General features: G+C 37.4%; 1 protein-coding gene across 26 annotated transcripts; it reads right to left on the bottom strand.

Moving 5' to 3' along the window:
- Positions 1–16,987: 16,987 nt before the first annotated feature.
- Positions 16,988–24,766, bottom strand: LOC145124481 (uncharacterized). Of its 26 annotated transcripts, none has more exons than XR_013715625.1 (9): positions 24,418–24,764; positions 24,265–24,344; positions 23,935–24,162; positions 21,191–23,725; positions 20,899–20,950; positions 18,085–20,819; positions 17,894–17,985; positions 17,410–17,567; positions 16,988–17,328 (listed from the first exon to the last, which is right to left on the bottom strand). XR_013715625.1 is itself a non-coding variant. In XM_079059832.1 (7 exons), exons 3-6 carry the CDS (start codon positions 24,029–24,031, stop codon positions 17,557–17,559), a joined length of 225 nt encoding a protein of 74 aa, XP_078915958.1. In that variant the 5' UTR covers positions 24,032–24,162; positions 24,265–24,344; positions 24,418–24,757; the 3' UTR covers positions 16,988–17,328; positions 17,410–17,556. The 26 variants fall into 26 exon arrangements, 8 of the variants coding, with proteins under 8 accessions (XP_078915958.1, XP_078915955.1, XP_078915952.1 ...); XR_013715630.1 differs by having other exon boundaries at positions 18,085–20,827; XR_013715632.1 differs by having other exon boundaries at positions 23,613–23,725; positions 24,418–24,759.
- Between the last annotated feature and the right edge of the window lie 110 nt (positions 24,767–24,876).

A 24,876-nucleotide genomic window follows, 5' to 3' on the forward strand; every position in this document is an offset into this window, starting at 1 on the left:
CGTGTCTCCCCCACTTGGGTCCGACAATGCTCTTCCACCTCTTACACCTTATGGACCTCCGATCCATTTCCATCAATATGCATGACCTGCCCAACTCCTGCGCCGAACAACACAAGCGCCCCATTGCTAGCCAACACAATGATCACTCAGCTCTAGATATCCTGAAGAATACTCTTGTAATCTTAACCAATCGGATGATCCAATCACTTCCTAAGGCACCCTTTTACCAAAGAAATCTGAAGGCAATACAATATACCACCCTCTTATCGCTGCCTATGGACCGGTAATTGCTATGGGCTACCCCGCAGTCTTACCACACTCTCGCCTCGTCATAACAGTCCAAAATCTTACCGCCGATCCATCGGATCGGACACACCCAAAGTCGAGCACTCACTCGCAATGTCATCTGCTGACACGATCAATCCTGCTACGCTGGTAGCAACCCATACTCCTGGTGTGATAACTCTGTCGTACAGTTCCCGCACGTGCTGAACTAAATCCGACCCTGCTGGCCTCTTAAAAGCTGATCCGAAATCTTGGGTCTCTTCCCAATGTGCTCCAAATCAGTCCCCCGATCTCGAACTCTAGAAGTCATATCATTCAGGGTCTCACACCCTGATACATTCACCAGCTCAATTGTTCACAACCGAACTACAGTAGCTGAAGCAACCTCTGCCCCAAACCGGGCTACAAACTACTCCCAAGACATAGTCTCCAATCTCGAAAGTGCAATAGATCGCACAATAAATCCCTGCCTCCTGATACAAGAGATCCAAGGCGAACTCAACATCCTGGCAGTCCTTCCACTAACTGGCTCACCATCGGAGCCGGGACCAAACCCTGGTCTTTCCTATACGTGCTCACCCTCAATCTTCAAGGAAACTATCCCTAAAATCAGTGCATAATCCATAATTCTCCTCCCCATAAGCTTCTTAGATTCTCCAAGACTCTCACCGATTCGAGTATGGATCCTGTGCTTTCAGTAGTACGGGCCCAATACTACCTTCCACACCTATCCATACTTTCCTCAACAATCCTCCCGAATCCTCTAAGTCACCTACTCCACTGATGCACCAAATATCCGCTAAACAGCAGCACAATACCCATCAAAGCAGATCTTAGGCTTTCCTAGGTTCCCAACCCACCCAGTCCTCAGCTGCTGAAAGATTCCCAGTAATGTCAACTAGCTACCTCATGAATATAGCCACATATAGCAGAGATCAGATAATCCTTCAAGTAAAAGACTCACCCCTAGAACGGTTGGACTCATACAAGAGCTGCGTAATAGGGTCAAGTCCATCACTCTGAGATTATCCATCCTACATATGACTTAGCATATTCACTTAGTAGCTAACTCACATTGCTAAGAGTCCTACAAAGCACAAAGCAAGCAACATTCAGACAACGGAAAACTAACCAACATACTCCAATCAAGCAATTCTATCCACACATAAAATTCGCAATCAGGTGACTCCTGTCACTAGTCTCATCCTAGGCTTACCCTAGGGTAATCTCCAACCCATAAAACTATCATAGAACATTCAGCCCACATACCACAACTCATACTGTCCACATCCATCCATCCTCGCTGCCGGCTGCCTTATGCATGCAAATTATACACAGAACAGGATCTAATAGATTGTCGAATAATAGACTATGCCCTAAGACCACAGGAAATAAGGCCAAATCAACTATTATAAGGCCATAAGATCCTAACTGTATACAATTTTCAAAACATACACTTAGCAGTTACCAATACCAATAATCGTCCTCATTCTAGCATGGCATCTAGTATCTCCAAGCATCACATATCAGGCCAATCTATCGCTGACTTCTCAGCACTAGCATGCAAGTCTACCAGCTCATACAACATATAAAGGCATCTCTCCTAGCCCTAACTAGCATGCGATTCTCAGATTCATAAATCAAGTCATAACAGATAACATATTTGGGTATTCTGGGAAAATTACTTGAGCTCGGTTGATTGCATGCACCACACCCTTTCTTGTCTTAGAAAACTCATTCCTCAAAAACATTTTTCTTTTGAAAACTTTACAGATCCTCAGTATGAGTTCACACACCCAAAAGTATGTCTGAATCCCTCAAACCAAGGCTCTGATACCAACTTGTAACGACCCAAAAATCGAGGGTAAAAATTTCATTTTTATTATAGTCAAAACACAGATATCATTAAATCCAAGTATTCCAAAACATTTCTAATTAAAAACATTTATCAGAGTTCATCCCAAAATCACATAATGCGGAAAACACAGGTGTGTGTGCTGCGATCAAGCTGAGCCTTTCATTTCCAAAACAATGATACCTGAAACCATAAACAAAACTGTAAGCACGACGCTTAGTGAGTTCCCCAGAGCATACCCCACACAATCCATATAACCACATAATCCATATTAGCTATATCAGCTACATAAACCATATCAATCACATAAGCCATGCATATAAACATATAAGGATGCCATGAAAACCCTCCAAGGTCTTACACCGGGTGCCACTGGAACCCCCACCTGGTCTTAGCACACTGTCGTGAGAACGCCCACAAGGTCTTAACTACCTACCATGGGAACCCCAACATGGTCTTCACTAGCCAAGGAAATATCATGCAAACTAAACATACGATCATACTAGGATGCCATGGAAACCTTCCAAGGTCTTACACCAAATGCCATAGGAACCCCCTCATGGTCTTAGCCTGGAATACCATGGGAACCCCCACATGGTCTGATATCCAACTGCCTCGAGAACCCCCTGGGGTCTTCCATACACGTATCACAGAAACTACTAGCATATCATATATCACATAAACAACTAGTATACCACATATCACATAATAGGCCATGGGAACCCCGACATGGTCTTAACTGACTGCCATGGGAACCCCTACATGGTCTTCGCATAAATACATAACATATTGACAGCACATTCACAAATAACCACTACATGCAAGAGTCACGAACACAACTGGCATACTACATATAACTAATTGCCTTGGGAACCCTCATATGGTCTTAATCTACTGCCACGGGAACCCCCAGGGTCTTCCATACAAATTTCGTACCAACATAACGCATAATCAATCAACAATCCACATATCATAAAATGGGCCGGCCTTGGTGCCTTAGACCCATTGGTATGGTGAGAAGACTCACCTCACACTGCTGAAGTCTCGCGAATAAATCCCTGACTGCTGGCTGACCGATCCTCGTACTGTCAATCATCAAGACAAAACGCAATTAACCATTTGGGTTTCAATGCATAACCATAAATCCACACTTGGGGTAAATGGACCATTTTACCTCTAACCAAGCTTGGTTCAAAATCAAGGCCCAAACTCACACCAAGAAGGCCCAAAAGCCACATAATCAACTAAGGCCCAACATATGGCCCAAATTTCCAAATTGGGCCAAAACCTCTACATGGTCTTGCCATGAGGCCCAATCCTTCTTTTCAGTCCAATACACTTTATATTCTGATGGTCCAATAATAATCCAAACACTTAGGCCCAAAATGCTAAAAACCACTCGTGGCCCAAACCATGGCCCAATTTTCCAAATTGGGCCCAATTCCTTCCGGGGCCTTTTCCAACATCTCTAACATCCCAAAACCTGATGGCCCAACAGGGCCCAAGACAAACAAGCCCAACAGCTGGCCCACACCGAAACCCAAAACTCATAACTCCATCTGACTGAGTACGTAGGGCGTACTCAGTTGTACGCTAAGCATAGAAGTTGTTTGGCTTGTATGCTGCGCGTACAAACTTGTACGCCCAAAGTACTACTCCATTAATCCAAATCCTCATTAAGCTCTTAATGCTTGTTCCAACAAGTCCTAACCACAGATCTGAGCCCCAACTAACGTCTAAACCCGTAAAGTCACTGAATTGGTGACTTTGCATGCCCCAACAAGACCAAATAGCATTCTACTTTCATGTAAATGGCTCAAATTCCAACATAGATGGTCTTAAACTCTAAAGGTGCCAACTTTATGGACCTTGAACCTCAGAAACACTAAGAGGGGCAACTCAAAGCTCCTGGAATGAAATCTAGACCACTAGATCTCATACTTGGGACCAAAATGAACAAAAACCCATAAATGGTAGATCTAAGACACCAATGATCAAGTTTAAAGCTTTATACCTTCATCAAGATGAAAATGAGTCACAAAATCTAGATCCATAAGCTTCTCCTTGATCCCCATCTTTGCATCAAACTCCACCTTCTTGGAAATGGACCAAACACTTCAAAAATGGACTCCATAAGCTCAAAATGCCACCATGAATGATTAGAGACGAGTTCTAGGGTTTTAGAGGGTGGGGGTTGACTTAAAATGAAGAACGAGGCTCAACATTATGCTTATATAGGGCACAAATCTAAGATTAGGGTTTTCAATCTGAGCCTCCTACGCCCAATGTACCTTCTTGTACGCCCCGCGTACGAGGCTGCGCACCCTGATCCGATCCTCGCATATTCGCTACGCGTTCCTCCAGCTACGCCGCGCGTAGTTCATTCTCTTCGGTACGCCCTGCGTACCCTCTTGGTACGCCTCGCGTACTAGGGCTTTTCCCAAAACCCTAATTCTTCTGAAGGCTATAACTTACTCGATACAACTCCGATTCCAACCATTCATATATCCATAGAAAGGTATCGGGACGCTCAACACTATTTCAATTCTTACTTGTCATACAATGTCCCGAACCAAAATCCACTTCCCATAAAGACCCGAGCTGACAAATTACCAAAATACCCTTTGATACATAATCTCCAACTGAATACCCGAGCAATCCAAGGAACATTATCCAACTCCAACTAGGTCCGAAACCCAACCCCTCAGGTATCTGAAGCTTGATAGCACTTAACCCCTGATCACCAATTCAAAATGGGAACAATTCGAAACAAGATGTTACAAAAACAAATCTGAAACCAAACTCCACCTAACGTTCGCGTTGGGATTCAAACCAGGATACATGTGTTTTTCATTTATGTAGTTTCTTTCCTATCTTATCATCTTTCCCCAATGAAATGAACAAAAAACTGAAAATCATTATTGTTCACCAGCATTTCTCTCCAAACCAACGCCATCGACATTGCGCACCTCACTTCCACATCGAAATCCAGGCACGTTATTTGAAATTTTGTTTTAAAAAGAAATGAATCAGAGAGAAAATTTATCACCGTTGAAGGAAGCTCCATTAGTTAAAATTGATTTCCGGTCAGTGTCCTTCGGGCAGATCCACCTCCGGAGAAGATGAAGCTGATGAAGGGTAGAGAGAAGCATCAACGTAGATAGAAGTCGATGGAGTAGAAGGAAATCGAAGGGAGTCAGACGAGAGTACAGAAAAATCGACGGGAAACCCTTTACATAACCGATTATGGTGCTGGTGGTGATTTTCGGCGAGGGAGATAGAGCAGAGAGAAGTGACAGGAAGAGAGAATCGACATAGGACGAGTAGATGGCGATCCATGGGTTTTTAGTGGGTTCTGGTGGTGTTTTCGGTGGCTCCGGCGGTGGTGAGTTGAGCCCCGGTTTCTTCAACTAAGATGAGAAGAGATAAGGTGAGAGATGATAGGGTTAGATGGTTGGGGTTGGGTTGAAGGTGGGACCCATGTATATTTTTTTTATAATCAGTAGATAATAATAAAAAACGAAAAGAAAATATAAATGGTAAAATAGTCTTTTTATCTCTGCAAGGGACTAAAAACGAAACAAAATAATTGATGGGTTTTGAGCACTATAACATTCCTATGGGGTACATGCAACCCTAATGCTTTGGATCTAGGTTTTTATCATGTTATACATGCAAATAATCATCCAAAGCATAAACCCTAAGTCTAGCATACATCATTTCGAAATTCATATGTAAAATAGGGTTTGGAACATTACCTCACTTGTTATGTAGCAATAACAAGTACTCCTTGACCTTTGAAATTTTAGTGCCCCAAATGTTGCACCTCTAATGGAGTCACAAACACCAAGTAGCAATGGAGAATTATGTGAGAGAGGTTAGGGACTCCTAAAATCGGCTAGGGTTTCTTATGGGATCATTGGTGCCGATTTTGAGGAGCTAGGGGTTCCTTTTATAGTTGAGGCTCTTAGGGTTTACAACTTGGAAACCCTAATTCCCTTGCTTAGGCCCTAAGCAACATATGGATCCAATTTGGCAAGCCTTGGACGAAATCCTTATGGACTCTCATAGAGATTCCGTCCACCCTATACCAATGGGGTCCATGTGCCCAAACTACAACTATTACTGATTTACATAATCAGTCTCCGTTTATTTAATTAATCTTTGATCAATACTAATTAAATAATATGATTTCTCAATTAATATATTATTCTTATAATATATTAATAAATCACAATTAACCTCTTGCACATAATTCATCCTATCAAATTGCTATGGTGAAGGCAACCCAAAAGGACCATGCTCATAATCAAATCAAGTACATACCAAAAATAGTTATGGGCTTAGACACCTAATCCAACAGTCTCCCAATTGGATAAGTCTAATAACTATTATTGCAAGTGCGACTTTAGAATTCGATTAGCAATCGTAGCTCTCAAAAGCCGTTGTCGAACTCTGATCATAACAGAAACGCGTCCTTTAGATAAGGGATCAAATATTCCTCCATTCTAGATATCGTATGGACATGAGACATGGATTATAATCATTCTCTCTGTCCATGTGTTGTATCCCGATTTCCGATTTATGACGACCGAAAATAGACTACAATTGAATACATCAACTTAGTCCACGCTTGGCCAAGCACTTAGGATGTCATCACTAAATCATCGAGGGGCCCACATATATTGCTTTGATCCCTCTTAGGGTAAAAGGAACGGATAAACTTTGACTCATATGCTTGTACTATTTACTCATCAAATCACACACAACAATACGTTTAATAACATCAAGTTACTGATGCGTTTACGTATTATCAATGCGCAACAGACTCGTAAACAACAACTCATATGTCTCCATTTCAAGAATATAAGATATTATCATCTCACAATCACTCGTGATAAAATCCATGAAGTGATTCATGTGAGTGTGGGTTTAATCCAATACTCAAATCTTATTTCAGAAGTACTCATGAACATTGTAGCAAACTTTTTCTATGTCTAAACACTTAGACAATCTATAGTCGGATTCATGAAAGCCTTACCTCAATACATACTTCTAAAGTATGATAGACTGTGGATGTTTGAATAATCTTGTTATTTGGGAAGTCAAAACATGCGAAGTGAAACACAAGAATAATTGAATCCAATATGGTCTCAAAACTTTTGAATATAAATAAAACACCTTTTATTTAATCACCATATTGATTACACATTATTCATTGTATAATGTTTCGTTTAATCAACTTAATACTTGAATTAAAAAACAATAGTTATCCAATGCTCCAAGCATGCACACTATGTTTACCTATGGTCCTTACTTTGTGAAATAGATCAATTGAAAACATTTCAATGATGCTCATCTCACAATTCCAAATCCTTATTACTTAGTGTAAGAATACCTAATTCTTGCCACTATAAGAATGTGTTAGATTCTAAACTATCATGCAATGTATCTTTTGTAATGTCGAGGTACCAAAGTCACAGAGACTTTGCCAACGATATTACAAAATTTTCCACTGGAGATTGATAACAAAATAATTCCAAGGAAGCAAAGTCTCAAGTTCAAAGTACATTCCTTTGAACATCCTTCTTGCATAAAAGTTTCTAACCTACACATAAATTCTTAATATCCAACTCCCATTATGGAAACGTTTCCATAATTTCCATATGACTATCTATTCTAAATGGAATCCTATCTATTCATAATTATATCAATATGGTCCATCCATTACTATACTTCCAACTGCCCACAAGCGACCAATCCTTAGCGAACCTTAGATCGTCCCTGACAGTTGTTTAGTCACTTTAGTTATATCCGGTTCTGGTCCTTTTTCCCTCTTGATGCCCTAGGCATTTGGAAAATCAGAACATGCGAATATTATAACATATGCAATCGATCCTATACCCGAAGCATATGGGATACAATTCATAATAAAGATATGATACTTTACCAATCTCTCGCTATAATATTTCTATATATGAAATTTCCAATGTTGAAAAATTTCAACCTATTATTCATATATGCTTATGACTAAGTCTGATTAATACTTCAATCTAAACCTTTAGATTCGAAATAAAGTATAAGTATCCTCTCCCTTACTATAGAGAAACAACATTTCAAACTCTGCAACTTTGCAACTTAAAACTTTGTTTCCTATAAATAACATTTCTAACTCGCAACACTTAATGTAAGAATTGTGCTCTCACTAGCATAATAATTACCTTCTTACTGGCATAACACTTATGCTCCCACTAGCTTTGACATGTACTTAGAAATTAGCTGGACTTCTAGAAATGAATACTTATTGACTTTCTTACCAAATCTCAGATTTATGATACAAGATGCTTCGATGAGACTTTATCTAGGCTTCTCAAACTCATACACCTTTCCTTAGATAGCTCATATGTGTGTCTAAACTATTTCAGAACTTACAGCAGTAAGTCCCAAATGTTCAGACTTTTTGTCATTTTCTCACAATTCGAACTATGAAGAAGGATGTCGTAATCATACACGAATTTGAGAACGCAATTACCACAACCGTAACTTTTTAATAATCTACTTGGTGAAAGTGTTTCCTCACAATCATTTTCATGAAGCCGAGAGAAACCTTTTCCACTTAGATTTTATGGTGTATGTGTTCCTATCCATATAAATTTGTCATTTTCAACCACTATCTCACGACACGGTTTATGACAAATTCAAACTCATATGGACTAAACTTTTTCAATTTTAATTTCTTGCCATCTGGTAGCACAAGGGTCCTACCATTGCTTCCAAGTTATTGTGTAGCTCACCCTTACAGATCAATGTACTTTCCATTGATCAAGGTGCTTTGCCTTATGCATTCAAATGAGAACTCATAGAACTCACATGCATAGTCGAACTAATTGGAATGGGCAGAGAAACAAGAATGTGTCAACACGATATGTTACAAACCTCAAGTCGTGTGCTAGTGATGAACAATAGGTTTATTATTGATTAGTTCTTGAAACTTTTCAAGACCTTTAAGACTCCCACTGACCTCTTGACATATAAGGTTCTCTGTCAAGAAACATTCCTTGACAAACAAATATTCAAGAGTTAGTGCAGATTCTTAAAAAAAAACACTTCACACAATTGGTCTTAGTTTGTCTTCGTATTATCCAAGACATCACAACTACCAATTTCAATGTGAAAGAGCAAGAAACATTTCTACTCTACATTTCATGATGTGTCATAAACCTACTTTAGATATGTCAGTCAAGGGGAAATCTTGGAGTACAACTCTAAGACTCGATTTTGAAATGAAGTATGACTCACCCTTTTTGATTCAACCATTTCAACAATTCCCGATTCCTCTTCTTAGCCATACGAATGTACTAAGGTGTCCTTAGAGGATCAATTGTGACATGATTTCAAAATCACTAAGATGATCATAAAACACGATACTCAAGTACTCTCCTTTCCTTTCAGATTGGAGAAACTTTTATCTTTCTGCCTAATTGATTCTTCTTATTCGTTCTGCTATACATTGAAACTTTTTCAATGATTCAGAATCACACTTAATCTTGTAAGCATAACCATATTTACTAAACGTTTAGTAAATCATGACGAATAGTCTTATCTTTCTTTGTGGTGGACCTGACCAATGCACAACAATGTGTACTAGATCCCTTAGTCCTTCACTTGAGTCACATCCACATGTGAACAAGGAATTAGTCTTAATTTCCCAAAGATGAAGGTTCTCATTCATCACACAATACAAGTCGCGTGATTCCAAGTTTCTGTCCAATTGAAACTTGGGTGACGAGAATCTTTCCTTATTTGGTAAAATTTTGACACTACCACAAATAACATAACTAAGAATCACATCCATTTTCAATATTGCTAACAATAGAAACATACAAACATCAATTTTCACAAATGTCATTGCAATGAAACATAAAATAAGATAAAAATTTTCTTTATTTATAAAATTGCGGAAAAAAACTTGTCCTTACAATGAAAATACTCATGAAAACTATGTCACTAATATTCCTAAGCAATCTATCATAACTCCTAAGCAGCTCAAAAATCTGGTCATCAAACCATGCGATCGAAATCCATCTCTTCGCAACCAGAGTCAGCTTACTCTTCCTTTAAGCTTCCTTTCTTTTCTTCGATCCTACAAAACATCAAAATGTAATCTTATCACATCATGTATTAAGAATCTACAAATAGGAATTTAATAGAGTTAGATAATGGACTTACCTGAAGCAGAGTCATACATCTTGACTTTTCCATCCTTGCGATCTTTCAGGTAAATATGGAAGCTTCGCATCCAATGCCCCTTCTCTTGGCAATAGAAACAAACAGACTCTTTTGGAATGGTACATGGGACAATCTCAGACTTAGCCTTTTTCTTTACCATTTGGTCAAACGGTTTGACTTTGGCCGATCCCTTTCCATTGGGAAGAGAAAACCTTTCTGGACTTCCAATGTCGCCATTGTCAATGTCCATGGAAGTTTGGGAGATTGATCTTCTAATCAAATTTGCTTCACTAGTGCGCCAAATTATTTCTGATTCAGCAGCAATTAGTAAATAGGCTAGATCAATAAGGGTTACGTCATGGTCTCTCATATAGTAGTCCTTAATGAACCCGCCATATGAATTAGGAAGTGACTGAAGAACCAAGTCAACAGCCAACTTCCTTCAGACAACGACACCCAACATTCCCATCCTGTCAATATGCAACTTTATCTCTAAGACGTGAGCACATACAGACTTTCCATCTTCGTGTTTGCTTTCCAATAGGGATTGAGTGACCTTGAACTTTTCAAGTCGACGAAATTGTGGGTCAGGGAGAACAATTGGAGGTGGAGGAAGAGAAATATGATTTCCAGTTCCACCTTTGCACGAAGAAGGTAATGATCTTTCACCTTCATCGACATGTGGAATATCATCTTCATGAGGAAAGCTTTTTCCAAAAGATTCGGGAAGACCATAGTTGTCAGAACTAGACATCTACAAAGGGAGAAATTCAAGTTATTTGATTCAATCCTTAATATAACACCCAAATGAAATATTAAGGCTAGGATCCAACAAAATAATTTACAATTCGGAAGAGGGATGCCGTAATCCAATTATAAATTATTTTGAAGGTAGGTAAATGACGATTTACCAATTCCACCACGAAAACGAAATTTTAAACGAATTAGGTTTTAAATGAAACTCCTAGATCTTTTGAGATTCATTGAACTTTTCAATGGCATGTTTAATCTCGATTATACCCTTCAAGTTTGTGACAGGGATATCAAGGATCACAAACAAGGTGTGAATAACCATGCAAATTAGCTTGGTACTCTCGATGTCATTTATCATCTAATCAATGTGCCGGTTAACCACACACGCTCCATCAATAAACGATAATTTATGAGCTACCCATTGTCATCCTTCATTAGTCCCATATTAGCGTGCCGGTTAACCACACACGCTCCACTAACGACCAATAAGGTGCAATGTGCAATTTCATGGGTTAGCATCAAATTCACATTTTTTCTTAAGTAACTAAGATTGGGAATTTATTAAAGGTTTAGTTACTTTTACTTCATTATACTTTTAATGACGATTTAAACGTCCTATCAAACCTGTTCGGCTAACGACCCTCCACTGGTCAAGGGTGCGGTAAGTAAGAGTGGATACCCAATGGCGGTCATTTTACAGGCCGCTTCCTTAAACACCTCTTATAGATCAGCTTCGTGAATGAGGCCTACTAACGGTAAAAGTGACTTTTTACTTATACATATATAATATATTAGACTTTTAATTTTATATAGTATAAGGGTGTATTTTATACATTTAAAATACTAATGGTTTAATCTTTTAATAAATTAAATTTAAACCTATCTATGGATTTATTAATTATATTTTAATTAAAACACTTATTTAATTAATTAATAAAATCCATGAGGGTGTAATTTTAAACTTTTAAAACACTAGGGTTTTAGAATTTAATATTTCAAAATTAAAACCTTTTAATCAAATTTTAAATTCCAAAACTTGAGGGCAAGTTTTGAAACTTTTCAAAACTTTCTAGATCAAATTTAAAATAATTAAAACAATCATATAATTATACCATTATCTAAATTTGACCTAATCCAATTTTATTTTGCAAGATAAATACAATTCAAAATTTACAAATAATTAGTTTATCATATAATCTAGTAATTATCTTAAATTTTGACCATTATCTCCAATTAGATTAGGATATCCATTACCATATGTGAAAAATCGGATTTTTAGTTAGCAAACAACTTATGGTAATTATCCAAACCTAATTTAAGCCAAAATCCCACAAATTTCCATCAGATTCGATTCCACGTCGTGGCAGGCTTTTCTACGTCGTGGAATCAGACAGAAACGTAATCAGATCCGATTCCACGTCGTGGAAGGCTTTTTCACGTTGTGGAATCAGACAGAACCAAAAACGAAAACTTTTTTCCAGCTTTGAAGACATTACAATTGCATCATATAACAAAAAAAACATCCTAGGCTCTGATACCATTGATGGGTCTTGAGCACTACAATATTCCTATGGTATACATGCAACCCTAATGCTTTGGATCTAGGTTTTTCTCATGTTATACATGCAAATAATCATCCAAATCATAAACCCTAAGTCTAGCATACAGAATTTCGAAATTCATATGTAAAATAGGGTTTGGAACATTAACTCACTTGTTATGTAGCAATAACAAGAACTCCTTGACCTTTGAAAGCTTAGTGCCCCAAATGTTACACCTCTAATGGAGTCACAAACACCAAGTAGCATTGGAAAATTATGTGAGAGAGGTTAGGGATTCCTAAAATCGGCTAGGGTTTCTTATGAGATCATTGGTGCCGATTTTGAGGAGCTAGGGGTTCCTTTTATAGTTGAGGCTCTTAGGGTTTACAACTTGGAAACCCTAATTCCCTTGCTTAGGCCCTAAGCAACATATGGATCCAATTTGGCAAGCCTTGGACGAAATCCTTAAGGACTCTCATAGAGATTTCGTCCACCCTATACCAATGGGGTCCACGAGCCCAAACTACAATTATTACTGATTTACATAATCAATCCCCATTCATTTAATTAATCTCTTTTGATCACTAAATTAATTCCAAATTAATTCTTGATCAATACTAATTAAATAATATGATTTCTCAATTAATATATTATTCTTATAATATATTAATAAATCGCAATTAACCTCTTGCACATAATTCATCCTATCAAATTGTTGTGGTGAAGGCAACCCAAAAGGACCATGCTCATAATCAAATCAAGTACATACCAAAAATAGTTATGGGCTTAGACACCTAATCCAACAATAATATGTTAGGGACGGTCCGAGTGCAAAATAAAAGTTAGGGACCAAACTCGTAATTTTTGACAAACCATAGGCACGATTTCAGTAATTTGTTCAAAAAAATACAAATACTGAAAAAATCGAGTACACATGGTTCTGAAAAGGTTTTTTTTTAATATAGATAATAAAAGACAAAAATAAAAGGTAAAAAACGAATATATATATATACACGAAATAGAAATAAAAAACTCATTTAAATGACGTTTCATGTACGTTCGTCGCACGTGATTATTTCTTCGAGTCCGTATTACGTTCAACGGACGTGCGTCGCATGCGAACGCGTCACGACAAAATAATTGGTTTTCATGTTTGTTCCTTGACGAAATTGTTAATGGAGAATATTTCTCGCGGTTCCTACCATTTTTGGGTTCCTCCGGATCCGAACTATATATATATATATATATATATATATATATATATATATATATATATATATATATATATAGAGAGAGAGAGAGAGAGATAGAGATAGAGAGAGAGAGAGAGATAACTTCAATTGAGAAATAATAAAGGTTGAGAATAGAGGAATTATTTTCAGCGATTCATTTATTTTTGCCGCAAAATGCTCCGGCGTACCGGGCCGACAGAGGTTGAGTAATATTCATATATGAATATAAATATATGTGTATTCATATATGAATCGACCACCTCCCTCTGCCACCTACCACCACCATCGCCGCCACCAACCACCACCACCTCCACAACCAATCAGCACCAACAATCGCCACCACCCATCGTCGACATATTCGTATATGAATAATCACTTCCGTTATACTTATTCATATATGAATATACGCATTCATGTATGTATACGTATATTCGTATATAAATATGATCTGTTCCGTCGGTCCGGATTCATTTCATCGTTCTTAACCTTTTTTTTCTCAATTGAACCATCCTATATATATATATATATATATATATATATATATATATATATATATATATATATATATATATATATATGTGTGTGTGTGTGTGTGTGTGTGCATATGTAAATATTTAAAAAAGCATAATGTTTTTTTTAAAACAATTTTACGATTATCTTAGACGAGTCATATTGAATTTAGTACAAAATTTGGTGTGAATAATTCATGTGGATGAGAAAATATCTAATTTTATCCTATAAATATAATTATCTCTTGAACTTGTTTCTCAAAAACATTGTTAACCCTAATTATTTTGAAATAATTGAAACTAGTAAAGAACCCGCGGCTACGCCGTTTTTGGGGTAATATGGAAAAAATCGGCAAACTTTAAAAAATATGTGCTGAAATTGTAAATCACCATAAATAGGGGAGAGAGTCGACAACCCCTAAAATTAGATGTCAAAAGTGTACAACGAAAAGAATGGACATTGGTGGAGAAAATCCAAAAATGTTGTGGCAATAATGTTAAAGTTGTCAAAGTTGGGAAAATATGGTGGCAAAATTTTAAAGGAAGTTTTCTGTGTTTTTTATATCAAAATGTAAAAGTTTTGACTACAATGACGAAAAGTGTTAAATTCATTAAAGATTCGTGGCAAAAACACCAAAATGTAAAACCTTTGACTGCAAGGACTAAAAGTGTCAAAGTCATTAAAGATTTGTGGCAAAAACCTTAAGGCACAAAAACTTAATTAAAAGGCAAAAATGTAAAAATTTTGACTTTAGAGACTAAAAATGTCAAATTCAGTAAACTTTTGTGGCAAAAACCTAAAGCCTAAAAAGGTACTATTCCTAAGATCCTTTGGATTTAATATATATATATATATATATATATATATATATATATATATATATATATATATATATATATATATATAACTAGCAAAGAATCCGTGGCTACGCCGCTTTTGGGTAATATGGGAAAATCGGCAAACTTTAAAATATATGTGCTAAAACTTTAAATCACCACAAATAGAGTAGAAAATCGACAACCCCTAAACTTAGATGTCAAAAGTGTACAACCAAAAGAAGGGACACTGGTGGAGAAAATTCAAAAATGTTGTGGCAATAATGTTAAAGTTGTCAAAGTTGGAAAAATATGGTGGCAAATTTCAAAAGAAGGTTTTTTGTGTTTTTATGTCAAAATGTAAAAGTTTTGAGTACAAGGAAAAAAAGTGTCAAATTCATTAAAGATTTGTGGCAAAAACACCAAAATGTAAAACTTTTGACTGCAAGGACTAAAAGTGTCAAAGTCATTAAAGACTTAATCAAAACACAAAAATGTAAAAGTTTTGATTTTAAGGACGAAAAGTGTCAAATTCACCAAAAATTTATGGCAAAAACCTAAAGCCTAAAAAGTTACTATTGCTAAGGCCCTTGTGATTTAATATATATAATAATTACAACATAGAAACATGAAAACGCAAGTCAAAATTGGGTAAGTAAAGTTTTTTTTTTTTTCTATTTAAAATGAATTAGATTAGATAATTATGAAATTCAATTGCTATTTATTGGCAATGACAAAATATTGTAACCTAATTAAGTTCATGTAAAACAACTTAAATTTTCAAAATCATTAAAAGTTGAATGAGTAAACTTATTAGAAAGTTTGAGCCGCGTGATTTGAAATATTTATATTTTTTATTTACTATGTAGCAAGCATAAAAACGTCCTTACAAGTTGAAAATAAGGATAAGGCAGACACAGAAATCACGTTCATTTTGGAACTATCTTGAAAGCTGTCTGGTGGTGGAGCTAGGAAGACTATTTGCCTTAATTTTCATGCCTGCCTACCATACATGTTTTGGTCAAACACATATGTTTTAAATGTATTTTAAAATTACCTACCATACATGGTTTTGTGAACACATATGTTGTATTTAAAATATCTTTATGAGAAATTGATTATAATAGCTAATTTTTTAAAAGTTTTTTTAAATAATTAAAAATCTAAAATATATCAAAGATAGCCACAATTTTTGCAGACTATCACCAATGAAAATCGACGTGGTTAGTTATTTATCTATATCTATGTATTTTATGTTTATAGCCAAAATTTAGAACATGTAGCAATTGTAATAGATTTTCGCAGGACACATACGGTTTTAGCAGGTTGATACCTGTGATAATATAGATTTTTGCAGGTCTTTGGACTACAAAAATCAATGTTTTAGCATGTATCAATCTTCGAAAATCCAAGTATTTTTTTTTTTTTTTGATAATTTGTTTTAATTTTTCCTTATAAAATTTTAATGTTCTAAATTGTTTGTTTGTAACATTTTTATGTTAATTTACCATCTTCTGAATTGTTCGGTCGAAAGGAATTTCGTTTAATGACTGGGTTTAATTTTGGTGGTTGGTATCTGGATGTTAGTTGCTAGCTGGAGACTTATATGCATGCACTAATATTTAACGAGCAATATTACTATATTACCAACGATGACGCGGTACATGTTTGTTTTAGATTCTTTGTGAAAGGCTTATAGAAAAATAGGTAAATGAAAAGGTAATGGTTCCTTGACTTTCACTAGCCCTCGCTCAATTGGAATAAGTATGAAAGATAAAAATAATTTTTGTGTGGTTTAAATAAACCTTATTTATTCATTATTTTATTTTACAAAACAATTATTAACTAGATGGAATCATGCACGCCCGTTGGCGCTGATTCAAATTTTTTTTTCGTTCTTTCAACGTGTATATGTACATAATCCATCTCGTGAAGCCTTAGCTGCTACATAAGCAAACCTGACATCTAGAAGCCAGCCAATTTCATTTGTTGTCGTTGCAAAAATAGTTTTCTGGTAGAAAAAAAGTCTGTTTGAGTCTTACCTTCTATATAAGCAAACCACACATCTGGGAACAATCAAATTCCATTTTTTGGCATTGCAAGAACACCTGTCTAGTAGAAAAAAAAAGTCATAAATGTATGATTTTGAGTTTTTATTTAAATATTTAATGCTAAAATGTTGAGTTTACCTGTATTATGATTTTGTAGTGGGTATGATTATGATTTTGTAGTGGGTATGATCAGATACAGCAATCCAAAATTCCATTGTTATGCTATCCATGAAGCTTATATATGGCTTCTTATATCCAAGATTTTGCAAATAAGAAAGTACACCACTATCTGGGCCCTACAAATGAATTAAACAAAAAGATTTTATGTTTTTAATAAATTATAGCCCATGAAATCTGTTAATAATTAAAAAAAAACAAAAAAATGTTTAAAATCTGGGTCTGACAAAGTCCAAACTCAAAAAGAAGTTTATTTTTTTCCAGCAACAAAACACTCGCTTGCAGCATCTGTAGTGAGTAAAGAAGCAAAATTATGTATTAGGTCCCCCTGTTCAAGCTATCAATCAACATAACTAAAAAAACTTCAGTTCATGTTTCAATCTAACAATTTCCATTGGCCATTCAAAAGAAATTGAAACCCTAAAGCAAGAGATATGGAACTAACGTTTGACATGTTCAATGTGGTGGCCATCTGTGTTACCTTTGTTCTCAAATTTCCAAGCATATATCTGCGTCTGTGTCGTTTCTTTCTCTGTCCTGCAATCCAATAAATCAAAACAAATTCATTCATTACAGCTTCAATAAAGCAAGAATGATTGAACAAACTTAATAACTGGCTTAATAAGTTCTACTTACAAGGGTTGTTTAGCAGTCAGAGGAAACCTGTACTCAAATGATTATACTAACCGATTTTGTTGACATCTAAAAACAAAAAACGTCCCGACATGGCTGGAGAATGGAAGGAAGTTCGCCGGAGAAAACAAACATCAAACGATGGCCAGGTATGCCACTTAACCAACATCTATGTAGCAGGATTTCATGGGGGAACAAACAAGTCGGAGCTCTGGTCACTATTCTCAAAATATGGTCAGGTAGCAGATGTCTATATGGGGGGTAAAAGAGATAACAAGAAAATGAACTTTGCTTTTGTAAGATTCAAAGGTGTGAAAGACGAGAAGGAAATGAAAATCAAACTGCAAGGAACCATGTTGAAGGAGAGACCTCTCGTAATCAACCTATCCCGACATCCAAGGAAATCGCCGATTCTGCAACAAGCACGTCCAAATTGCAATATCGTCAGAAGGGCTCCACCCCCATTGCAGTCGGGTACTAGGGACGGTAGATCTTTCGCGCATGTCGCCTCTGGAAGAGGTAATAGTGTTCAAATGATGCCAATAACTATAAACTCAGCAACAATTATGAAGGATTGGTTAAAGAAGTCAGTGTTGATTGGTGAAGCTCATAGCTTCGATCATATGGGGAACCTACTGGCATCACTAATAATGAATGAAGGCACTAAGTATCTTGGAGGTCTCAGTATTGCCCTTCATTTTGATAGCTCTGCTGAAGCTTCGGAGTTTCTCAATGATAATACTAGATGGAGAGATTGGTTTAAACAGTTATTTAGAGCGGATCAACACGAAATCCCTTACGAAAGGACTGCATGGCTTAAAATTTTAGGGCTTCCTCTGCGTTTGTGGGATGAAGAGAACTTCAATGTCATCGCAGGACGTTTTGGTAGAATTGTATCTCCGTTCAATAAATTGTTTACAAGACGCGACTATTCAATGGGAAAAGTTGGCGTTCTTACGTCGGAACGGAAATGGATCAACACAGAAGTCAATGTTGTGGCGGATGGTAAGACCTACAAGATTGGTGTAGTTGAATACACAGACGATTGGTCTCCATTTCTCCCCGCCCCTTTTGATAAGGTTGAAGATGAATCAGATGAAGAAGAAGTGGTGGGTGTAGACGACTCTAGTGAAAACGTTGAGGAAGAAGATGGTATATCGGATACATGGATGGGTGATCAGGATGACGATACAGAAGAAGGAGAAATAAGGCTGGAACCGTTACTGAATAACATTCAGGCGAGATACGAATCAGAAGTCGGCGGGTGGACGGATATTTCCACTCCGATAATCGTGGGGAATAAGGAAACAATTAACGTTAATTCCCAAAATAAAGATATTCCCAATGAACAAACGGTTGAAATCCCAAAAAAAACAACCGATGGAAGTATACCCAACGCATTAACTCCCCAAAAGTTGAAGTTCAAATGCCAGGCTAAGGCAGACGGTAACGGCAACACTAACCTAGAATCTAATGGGCCAACTAGCCCACTAACACTTGGACTGTTGGAAAAGTTAGTTCCGTCCGGTTGTTTAGGACCCTTCCCTAGTCTGAACCCAAACATGGATGGTCCAACGGCTAAAAAAAGAAAAAGATCACAGGTAGACGCCTTTAACGTCTTGGACCTCACGTTCTCATCTCCTTCAAAACAGTGTGGCGTCTTCCATCAGACAGAAAATAATATTGTAGAAGAGTCGGCGATGCATACAACTAACCACCAAGAACAAAATAGCAAATCAGTTGATGATATTCCTTTCGTCATCTCTAACGATCAGAATGGCCAGGTTGATTGCTCAAAACCAAACGAGAATGCTCAGATTGCAGGAATTGGGGCGTTGGTCGGATTTCAAATTGAAGCGGATAATCACATACTCGCGTCTGTGGTTGGTGAAACAGGTGTGCAAAATTGTTATCCATGAATTGCCTATCTCTTAATGTTCGAGGCATAGGCGATGATGCTAAAGTAAGATGGGTGAGAAGTTTGAAGGTGCTCCATAAAATCAATTTCTTGGGTTTACAGGAAACGCAACTTACAGATTACTCTAGAATTGACGTTCATGGATGCTGGGGAGATACTGATATGGACTGTGAAGGGGTTGATTCTGATGGTAGATCTGGTGGGTTGATTTCAATTTGGGATACCAACCACTTTCGGAAAACACATGTTCTAAAGCATCGACACTTCATAATTATCATTGGGTGTTGGTCGGGTATTCCTGGACATACTATACTCGCCAACATCTATGGACCTCAAGCAGGCTCTGAGAAACAGAAATTATGGGAAGACTTGATACAAATTAAACAGAACTGGGTTGGGAATTGGTTGTTATTCGGAGATTTTAACGCAGTAAGACGGAAGGAGGAAAGATTCAACTCACAATTTTGTCCGTATATTGCTTCCAATTTTAACAAATTCATACACGACGCAGGTGTTATCGATTTCAATATGGGTGGTGAGCGATATACTTATATGAGTCGGGTCGATGCTAAATTAAGTAAAATTGATAGGTTTCTTGCTTGCTCTTCTTTCCTATCATATTTCCCATCGCTCACTGCCACTGCTCACCCCAGACACTTATCAGATCACTGCCCCCTTACTCTGTCTTCGATTTCAAAAGATTTTGGTCCTCCATCATTTGAGTTTTTCAATTCTTGGCTCACAGTGGATGGAATTGACCAGATTGTAAGTAATGCATGGACTGGTTTCAACAGATATGGTCGGCCGGATGTTTACCTGGCTGCAAAACTTAAACATGTAAAAGAAGAGATCAAGAAATGGCGTAGGAGTGAACATAAAAAAGAAGCCCAGGAACTCACAAATTTAAAAGAAACGATCAAAGACTTGGAAAATGCAGCTGAAACGCGTACCCTGTCAGAAAACGAACTATTGATCAGATGCAATGGTCTCAAAAGGATCATGGAACTCGAACGTATGGCAGCATTAGATCTTAAACAAAAAGTCCGATTGAAATGGGTGGTGGATGGAGATGAAAACACAAACTTCTTCCATGATCATGTTAACAGCAACAAACGGAAGAACCAAATCATTTGTCTAACTATCAATGGTAGATGGGCAACTGATGTAAGTGATATCAAAAAAGAAACTTACAAATTCTTTCAGTTGAAGTTCAAGGAGAGATGGAAGTCACGCCCTAAATTTATCAACTCAAACTTCAAGTCTCTATCGATGATGGACGCCATACGTCTTGAAGCTACATTCTCCGTAACTGAAGTTAAGGCGGCCGTTTGGGCCTGTTGTGGAGACAAAGCACCAGGACCAGACGGACTAACGTTTAAGTTCATAAAAAACTACTGGAACCTGATGTGTGATGATGTGATGAAAGCCATGCGTCACTTTGAAGATCTGGGCTCACTTGCCTCATGTTGTAATTCTTCATTCATAACACTTGCTCCAAAAATAAAAGACCCGACTATTCTATCAGACTATCGCCCTATCAGTCTGATTGGATGTTTCTACAAGATAATAACCAAGGTTCTAGCAACAAGAATAAAGAAGGTGATTGGAAGTGTCATTGGTGAAGTACAATCTGCGTACGTCAAGGGAAGAAATATTTTGGATGGTCTTCTAATAATCAATGAAATATGTTCTTGGGCGAAAAGTATTAAGAAAAAAGTACTTTTATTCAAGGTCGACTTTGAGAAAGCCTTCGACTCGATTAACTGGGAGTACTTAGATTCAGTTCTAGCCCAAATGGGTTTTGGGAACAAATGGAGATCCTGGATCTCTGGATGTTTGTCATCAGCTCGTGCTTCTGTATTGATAAATGGTACCCCAACCAAAGAATTCAAGATTACTAAAGGTGTTAGGCCGCCTTTTTTGTTCATTATTGCAATGGAGGGACTCAATGTGGCGTTAAAGACTGCAAGGGACAAAAACTTATTCAAAGCCGTGAAAACTCCCGATAATGGTCCACATATTTCTCATTTATTTTACGCAGACGACGCTTTATTCGTTGGAGAATGGTGCCATTCCAACCTCAAAAACCTTGCAAGTATACTCAAATGTTTTCAAGTTTCGTCGGGCCTTAAGGTAAACTTTAATAAATCCAAAGTTTATGGCATTGGGGCTCCCACTTCTGAAATCACACAATGGGCCGGTCTCCTGGGGTGTGAAGCTGGAGTATTTCCATTCACCTACCTTGGTGTGCCAGTTGGTGCAAACTTGAATCTCAAAAAGTACTGGTCCCCAATAATTCAGAAATTTCGAGCAAAACTTTCCAATTGGAAAGCAAAAACTCTCTCATTCGGAGGGCGTTTAACACTCATCAAAGCTGTGTTGGGGAATCTCCCAACATACTATCTATCACTTTTCAAAGCACCCGTTGGGGTTATTGAGACTCTAGAGAAGATGCGAAGAAAATTCTTGTAGGGTGGAAACGAAGAAAAGAAAAAGATACATTGGGTGTCATGGGAGAAAGTTATAGCAGCCAAAGAGAATGGTGGTCTAGGAGTTGGGTCCATCAAAGCACTTAACATAGCTCTTATGGTGAAATGGTGGTGGCGGTTAAGAAACGAATCTTCATCCTTATGGTGCAAGGTCATTACAGGAATCCATAATTTAGCTAATAAACCGGTTGAGCAATTGTCAAGGAAACAAATATCCGGTGTATGGAACAACATATCGGGAACTAAGAAGGACATTGAAAGGTTGGGTATTAGTTTTGATGATATATTCCAGCAGGTGATCAAGTCTGGGGATAATACCCAATTCTGGCATGATTTTTGGATTGGAACCTGTAAATTAAAGACTGCATTCCCTTCACTTTATGCTCTTGAAACTAAGAAAAGGTGTAAGGTAAGTATCCGGATACTTGCAGATGAAATCAAGTGGGATTGGAGTTTGTGTCCAATAAACGTGGGATTAACTACCGAGTTGGAGAATTTGACAAAGGCCATTACAACTATTCGACTACAACCTGGTCCAGATGAGATTAAATGCAAACTAAGCCCTGATGGAAACTACATGGTGCACATGCTAAGGCAAAGGATTGATCAAACGCTACCCGTCAACAATCAACAGGCGATGATCAAATGGAGTAAGCTTGTCCCCATAAAGGTAACTTGCTTTGTGTGGAGAGCTATGCAAGGTCGAATTCCTTCTGCTGTGGCACTATCTCACAGAGGCATTAATCTTGACTCGAATATATGTGGTTCATGCATTGACGAGCCTGAATGTGCCAACCACATTCTCATTAGCTGCCCGTTTGCGGTAATGGTGCGTGAGATGATTTTCAGGTGGTGTGGGATTAATTTGAGTGAAGTAAATGAAGTGGTAGATATTGTGGAATTTGCGGCTAAATGGGGAAACAATACAAAAAAACGAAAGCGACTAATTGCAATCTGCTATGGTCTGATTTGGATGCTTTGGAAAAACAGAAATGAACGGTTGTTTCAGGCGAGATTCTGTAACCCGCGTAAAGTTGTCGAGAACATTAAGTCCATGGTGTTTATCTGGATAAAAAATAGGGGCAAAGGTGAATTCTGTAGTTGGGAAGATTGGATTGCCTCACCTTTTATTTGATGTAATTGTAATTCATTTACTGTCTTCTCTTATTTTCATGTACTTGGTTTGGGGCCTCTATTAGCTACTTGCTATTGAGGTGTTCCCTTTTTAATATCATTGCTGGTTCAAAAAAAAAAAAAAAACTGATCTCAGAGAAACAATTGCTACAGTTGGATAGATTTTTAATGTACAATTTTTAAATAGAAAAAAAATGTCAAAAAGTTCAAATATTTGATTCAACCTGTCTAAAAAAGACCCAACTGAGTTACAAAATTAAAATGTAAGCAGAAGGAGGAGTCGATTAAACTTAGAGGTAGATGAAATCCAACCTGTGAAAAGAACCATCCGTTCAAATCGGTAAGCAGGCTGGCGGAGACGGCATACAAATCCACGAACACACATAGACACGCTGTGTACTGTCGACATTTCCTCTGAAAAGTCAAATTGGTAGATGATCTTCACATTAGCGACTGGGTTGCTCTCTGTTTCATCAAACTCTGAATCACCATCGGTTGATTCTGTCAATCTCTCCCAATCTGTTAGTCAATGTTTTTTTTCTGTGGAAACAATTCCATACGAACACAGAGAAATCAAAAGAAAGTTCAGCATAGAAATCAAAATAAAGTTCAGCATGCTGAAGAAAGAAATCGACAAATTACTTTGATTATGTCTTCCAGAACTGCTCTTTCTCATCCCAAGTCGAACATCGAACAACTGAGCAGTGAAAATGTAAACCAACCTAAGCATAGAAACAAAAAAAACCAAGATTATAGAGAGCAAAGGAAGATTATGAATCGATCTTCGAAGGGTACCAGTATGTCCTTTAACATCTCTTCTTCCTTCTCCCTCAATCACAATCGACAACGTGGTGACTGGTGGTGGACAGAAATCATCGACGAAATCAGATCCGCAAACCACGATGGAAGAGGTGGAGTCGGAGGAAAAAGGGATTGATGGAAGGTACTGGAAGCTGGTTTGGAAGGCGGAGCGTATTTTAGAGAGAGATGGAGGGTTAGAGGCGGTGGGTGGAGGGTTTAGAGATAGACGGAGGGTGTTGGAGAGATAAATTAGATGAGGCGGTGGAGGAAAGAAGTCAGGGTGGTATATCATCTGCTGTGTCGATTTGTAATTGGTAGCAGTGTGAGGTGGGAGATGAACATATAATACGTAGCAATGATGTATCACAGAACATAACACGTAGCAGTTGGACTTAAAAAAATTAAAAATAAAAATCAGAAGTGGTCCAATCAGAAGTAACTTCTGTTAAATTA

This window comes from Lactuca virosa, chromosome 7, assembly GCF_052849685.1.
Source record: "Lactuca virosa cultivar CGN04683 chromosome 7, Lactuca_virosa_CGN04683_v6, whole genome shotgun sequence".
Taxonomy (NCBI): Eukaryota; Viridiplantae; Streptophyta; class Magnoliopsida; order Asterales; family Asteraceae; genus Lactuca; species Lactuca virosa.

What these genes read in the sequence shown, in the direction of transcription:
- LOC145124481 (XM_079059829.1), bottom strand. Translation starts at nt 24,031, where the DNA reads ATGTCGACAGTACACAGCGTGTCTATGTGTGTTCGTGGATTTGTATGC. An exon ending in ACGGATGGTTCTTTTCACAG is followed by an intron (nt 17,986 to 23,934) that starts GTTGGATTTCAT and finishes ATTGGATTGCAG; the next exon opens with GACAGAGAAAGAAACGACAC. An exon ending in CCACATTGAACATGTCAAAC is followed by an intron (nt 17,568 to 17,893) that starts GTTAGTTCCATA and finishes ATTCATTTGTAG; the next exon opens with GGCCCAGATAGTGGTGTACT.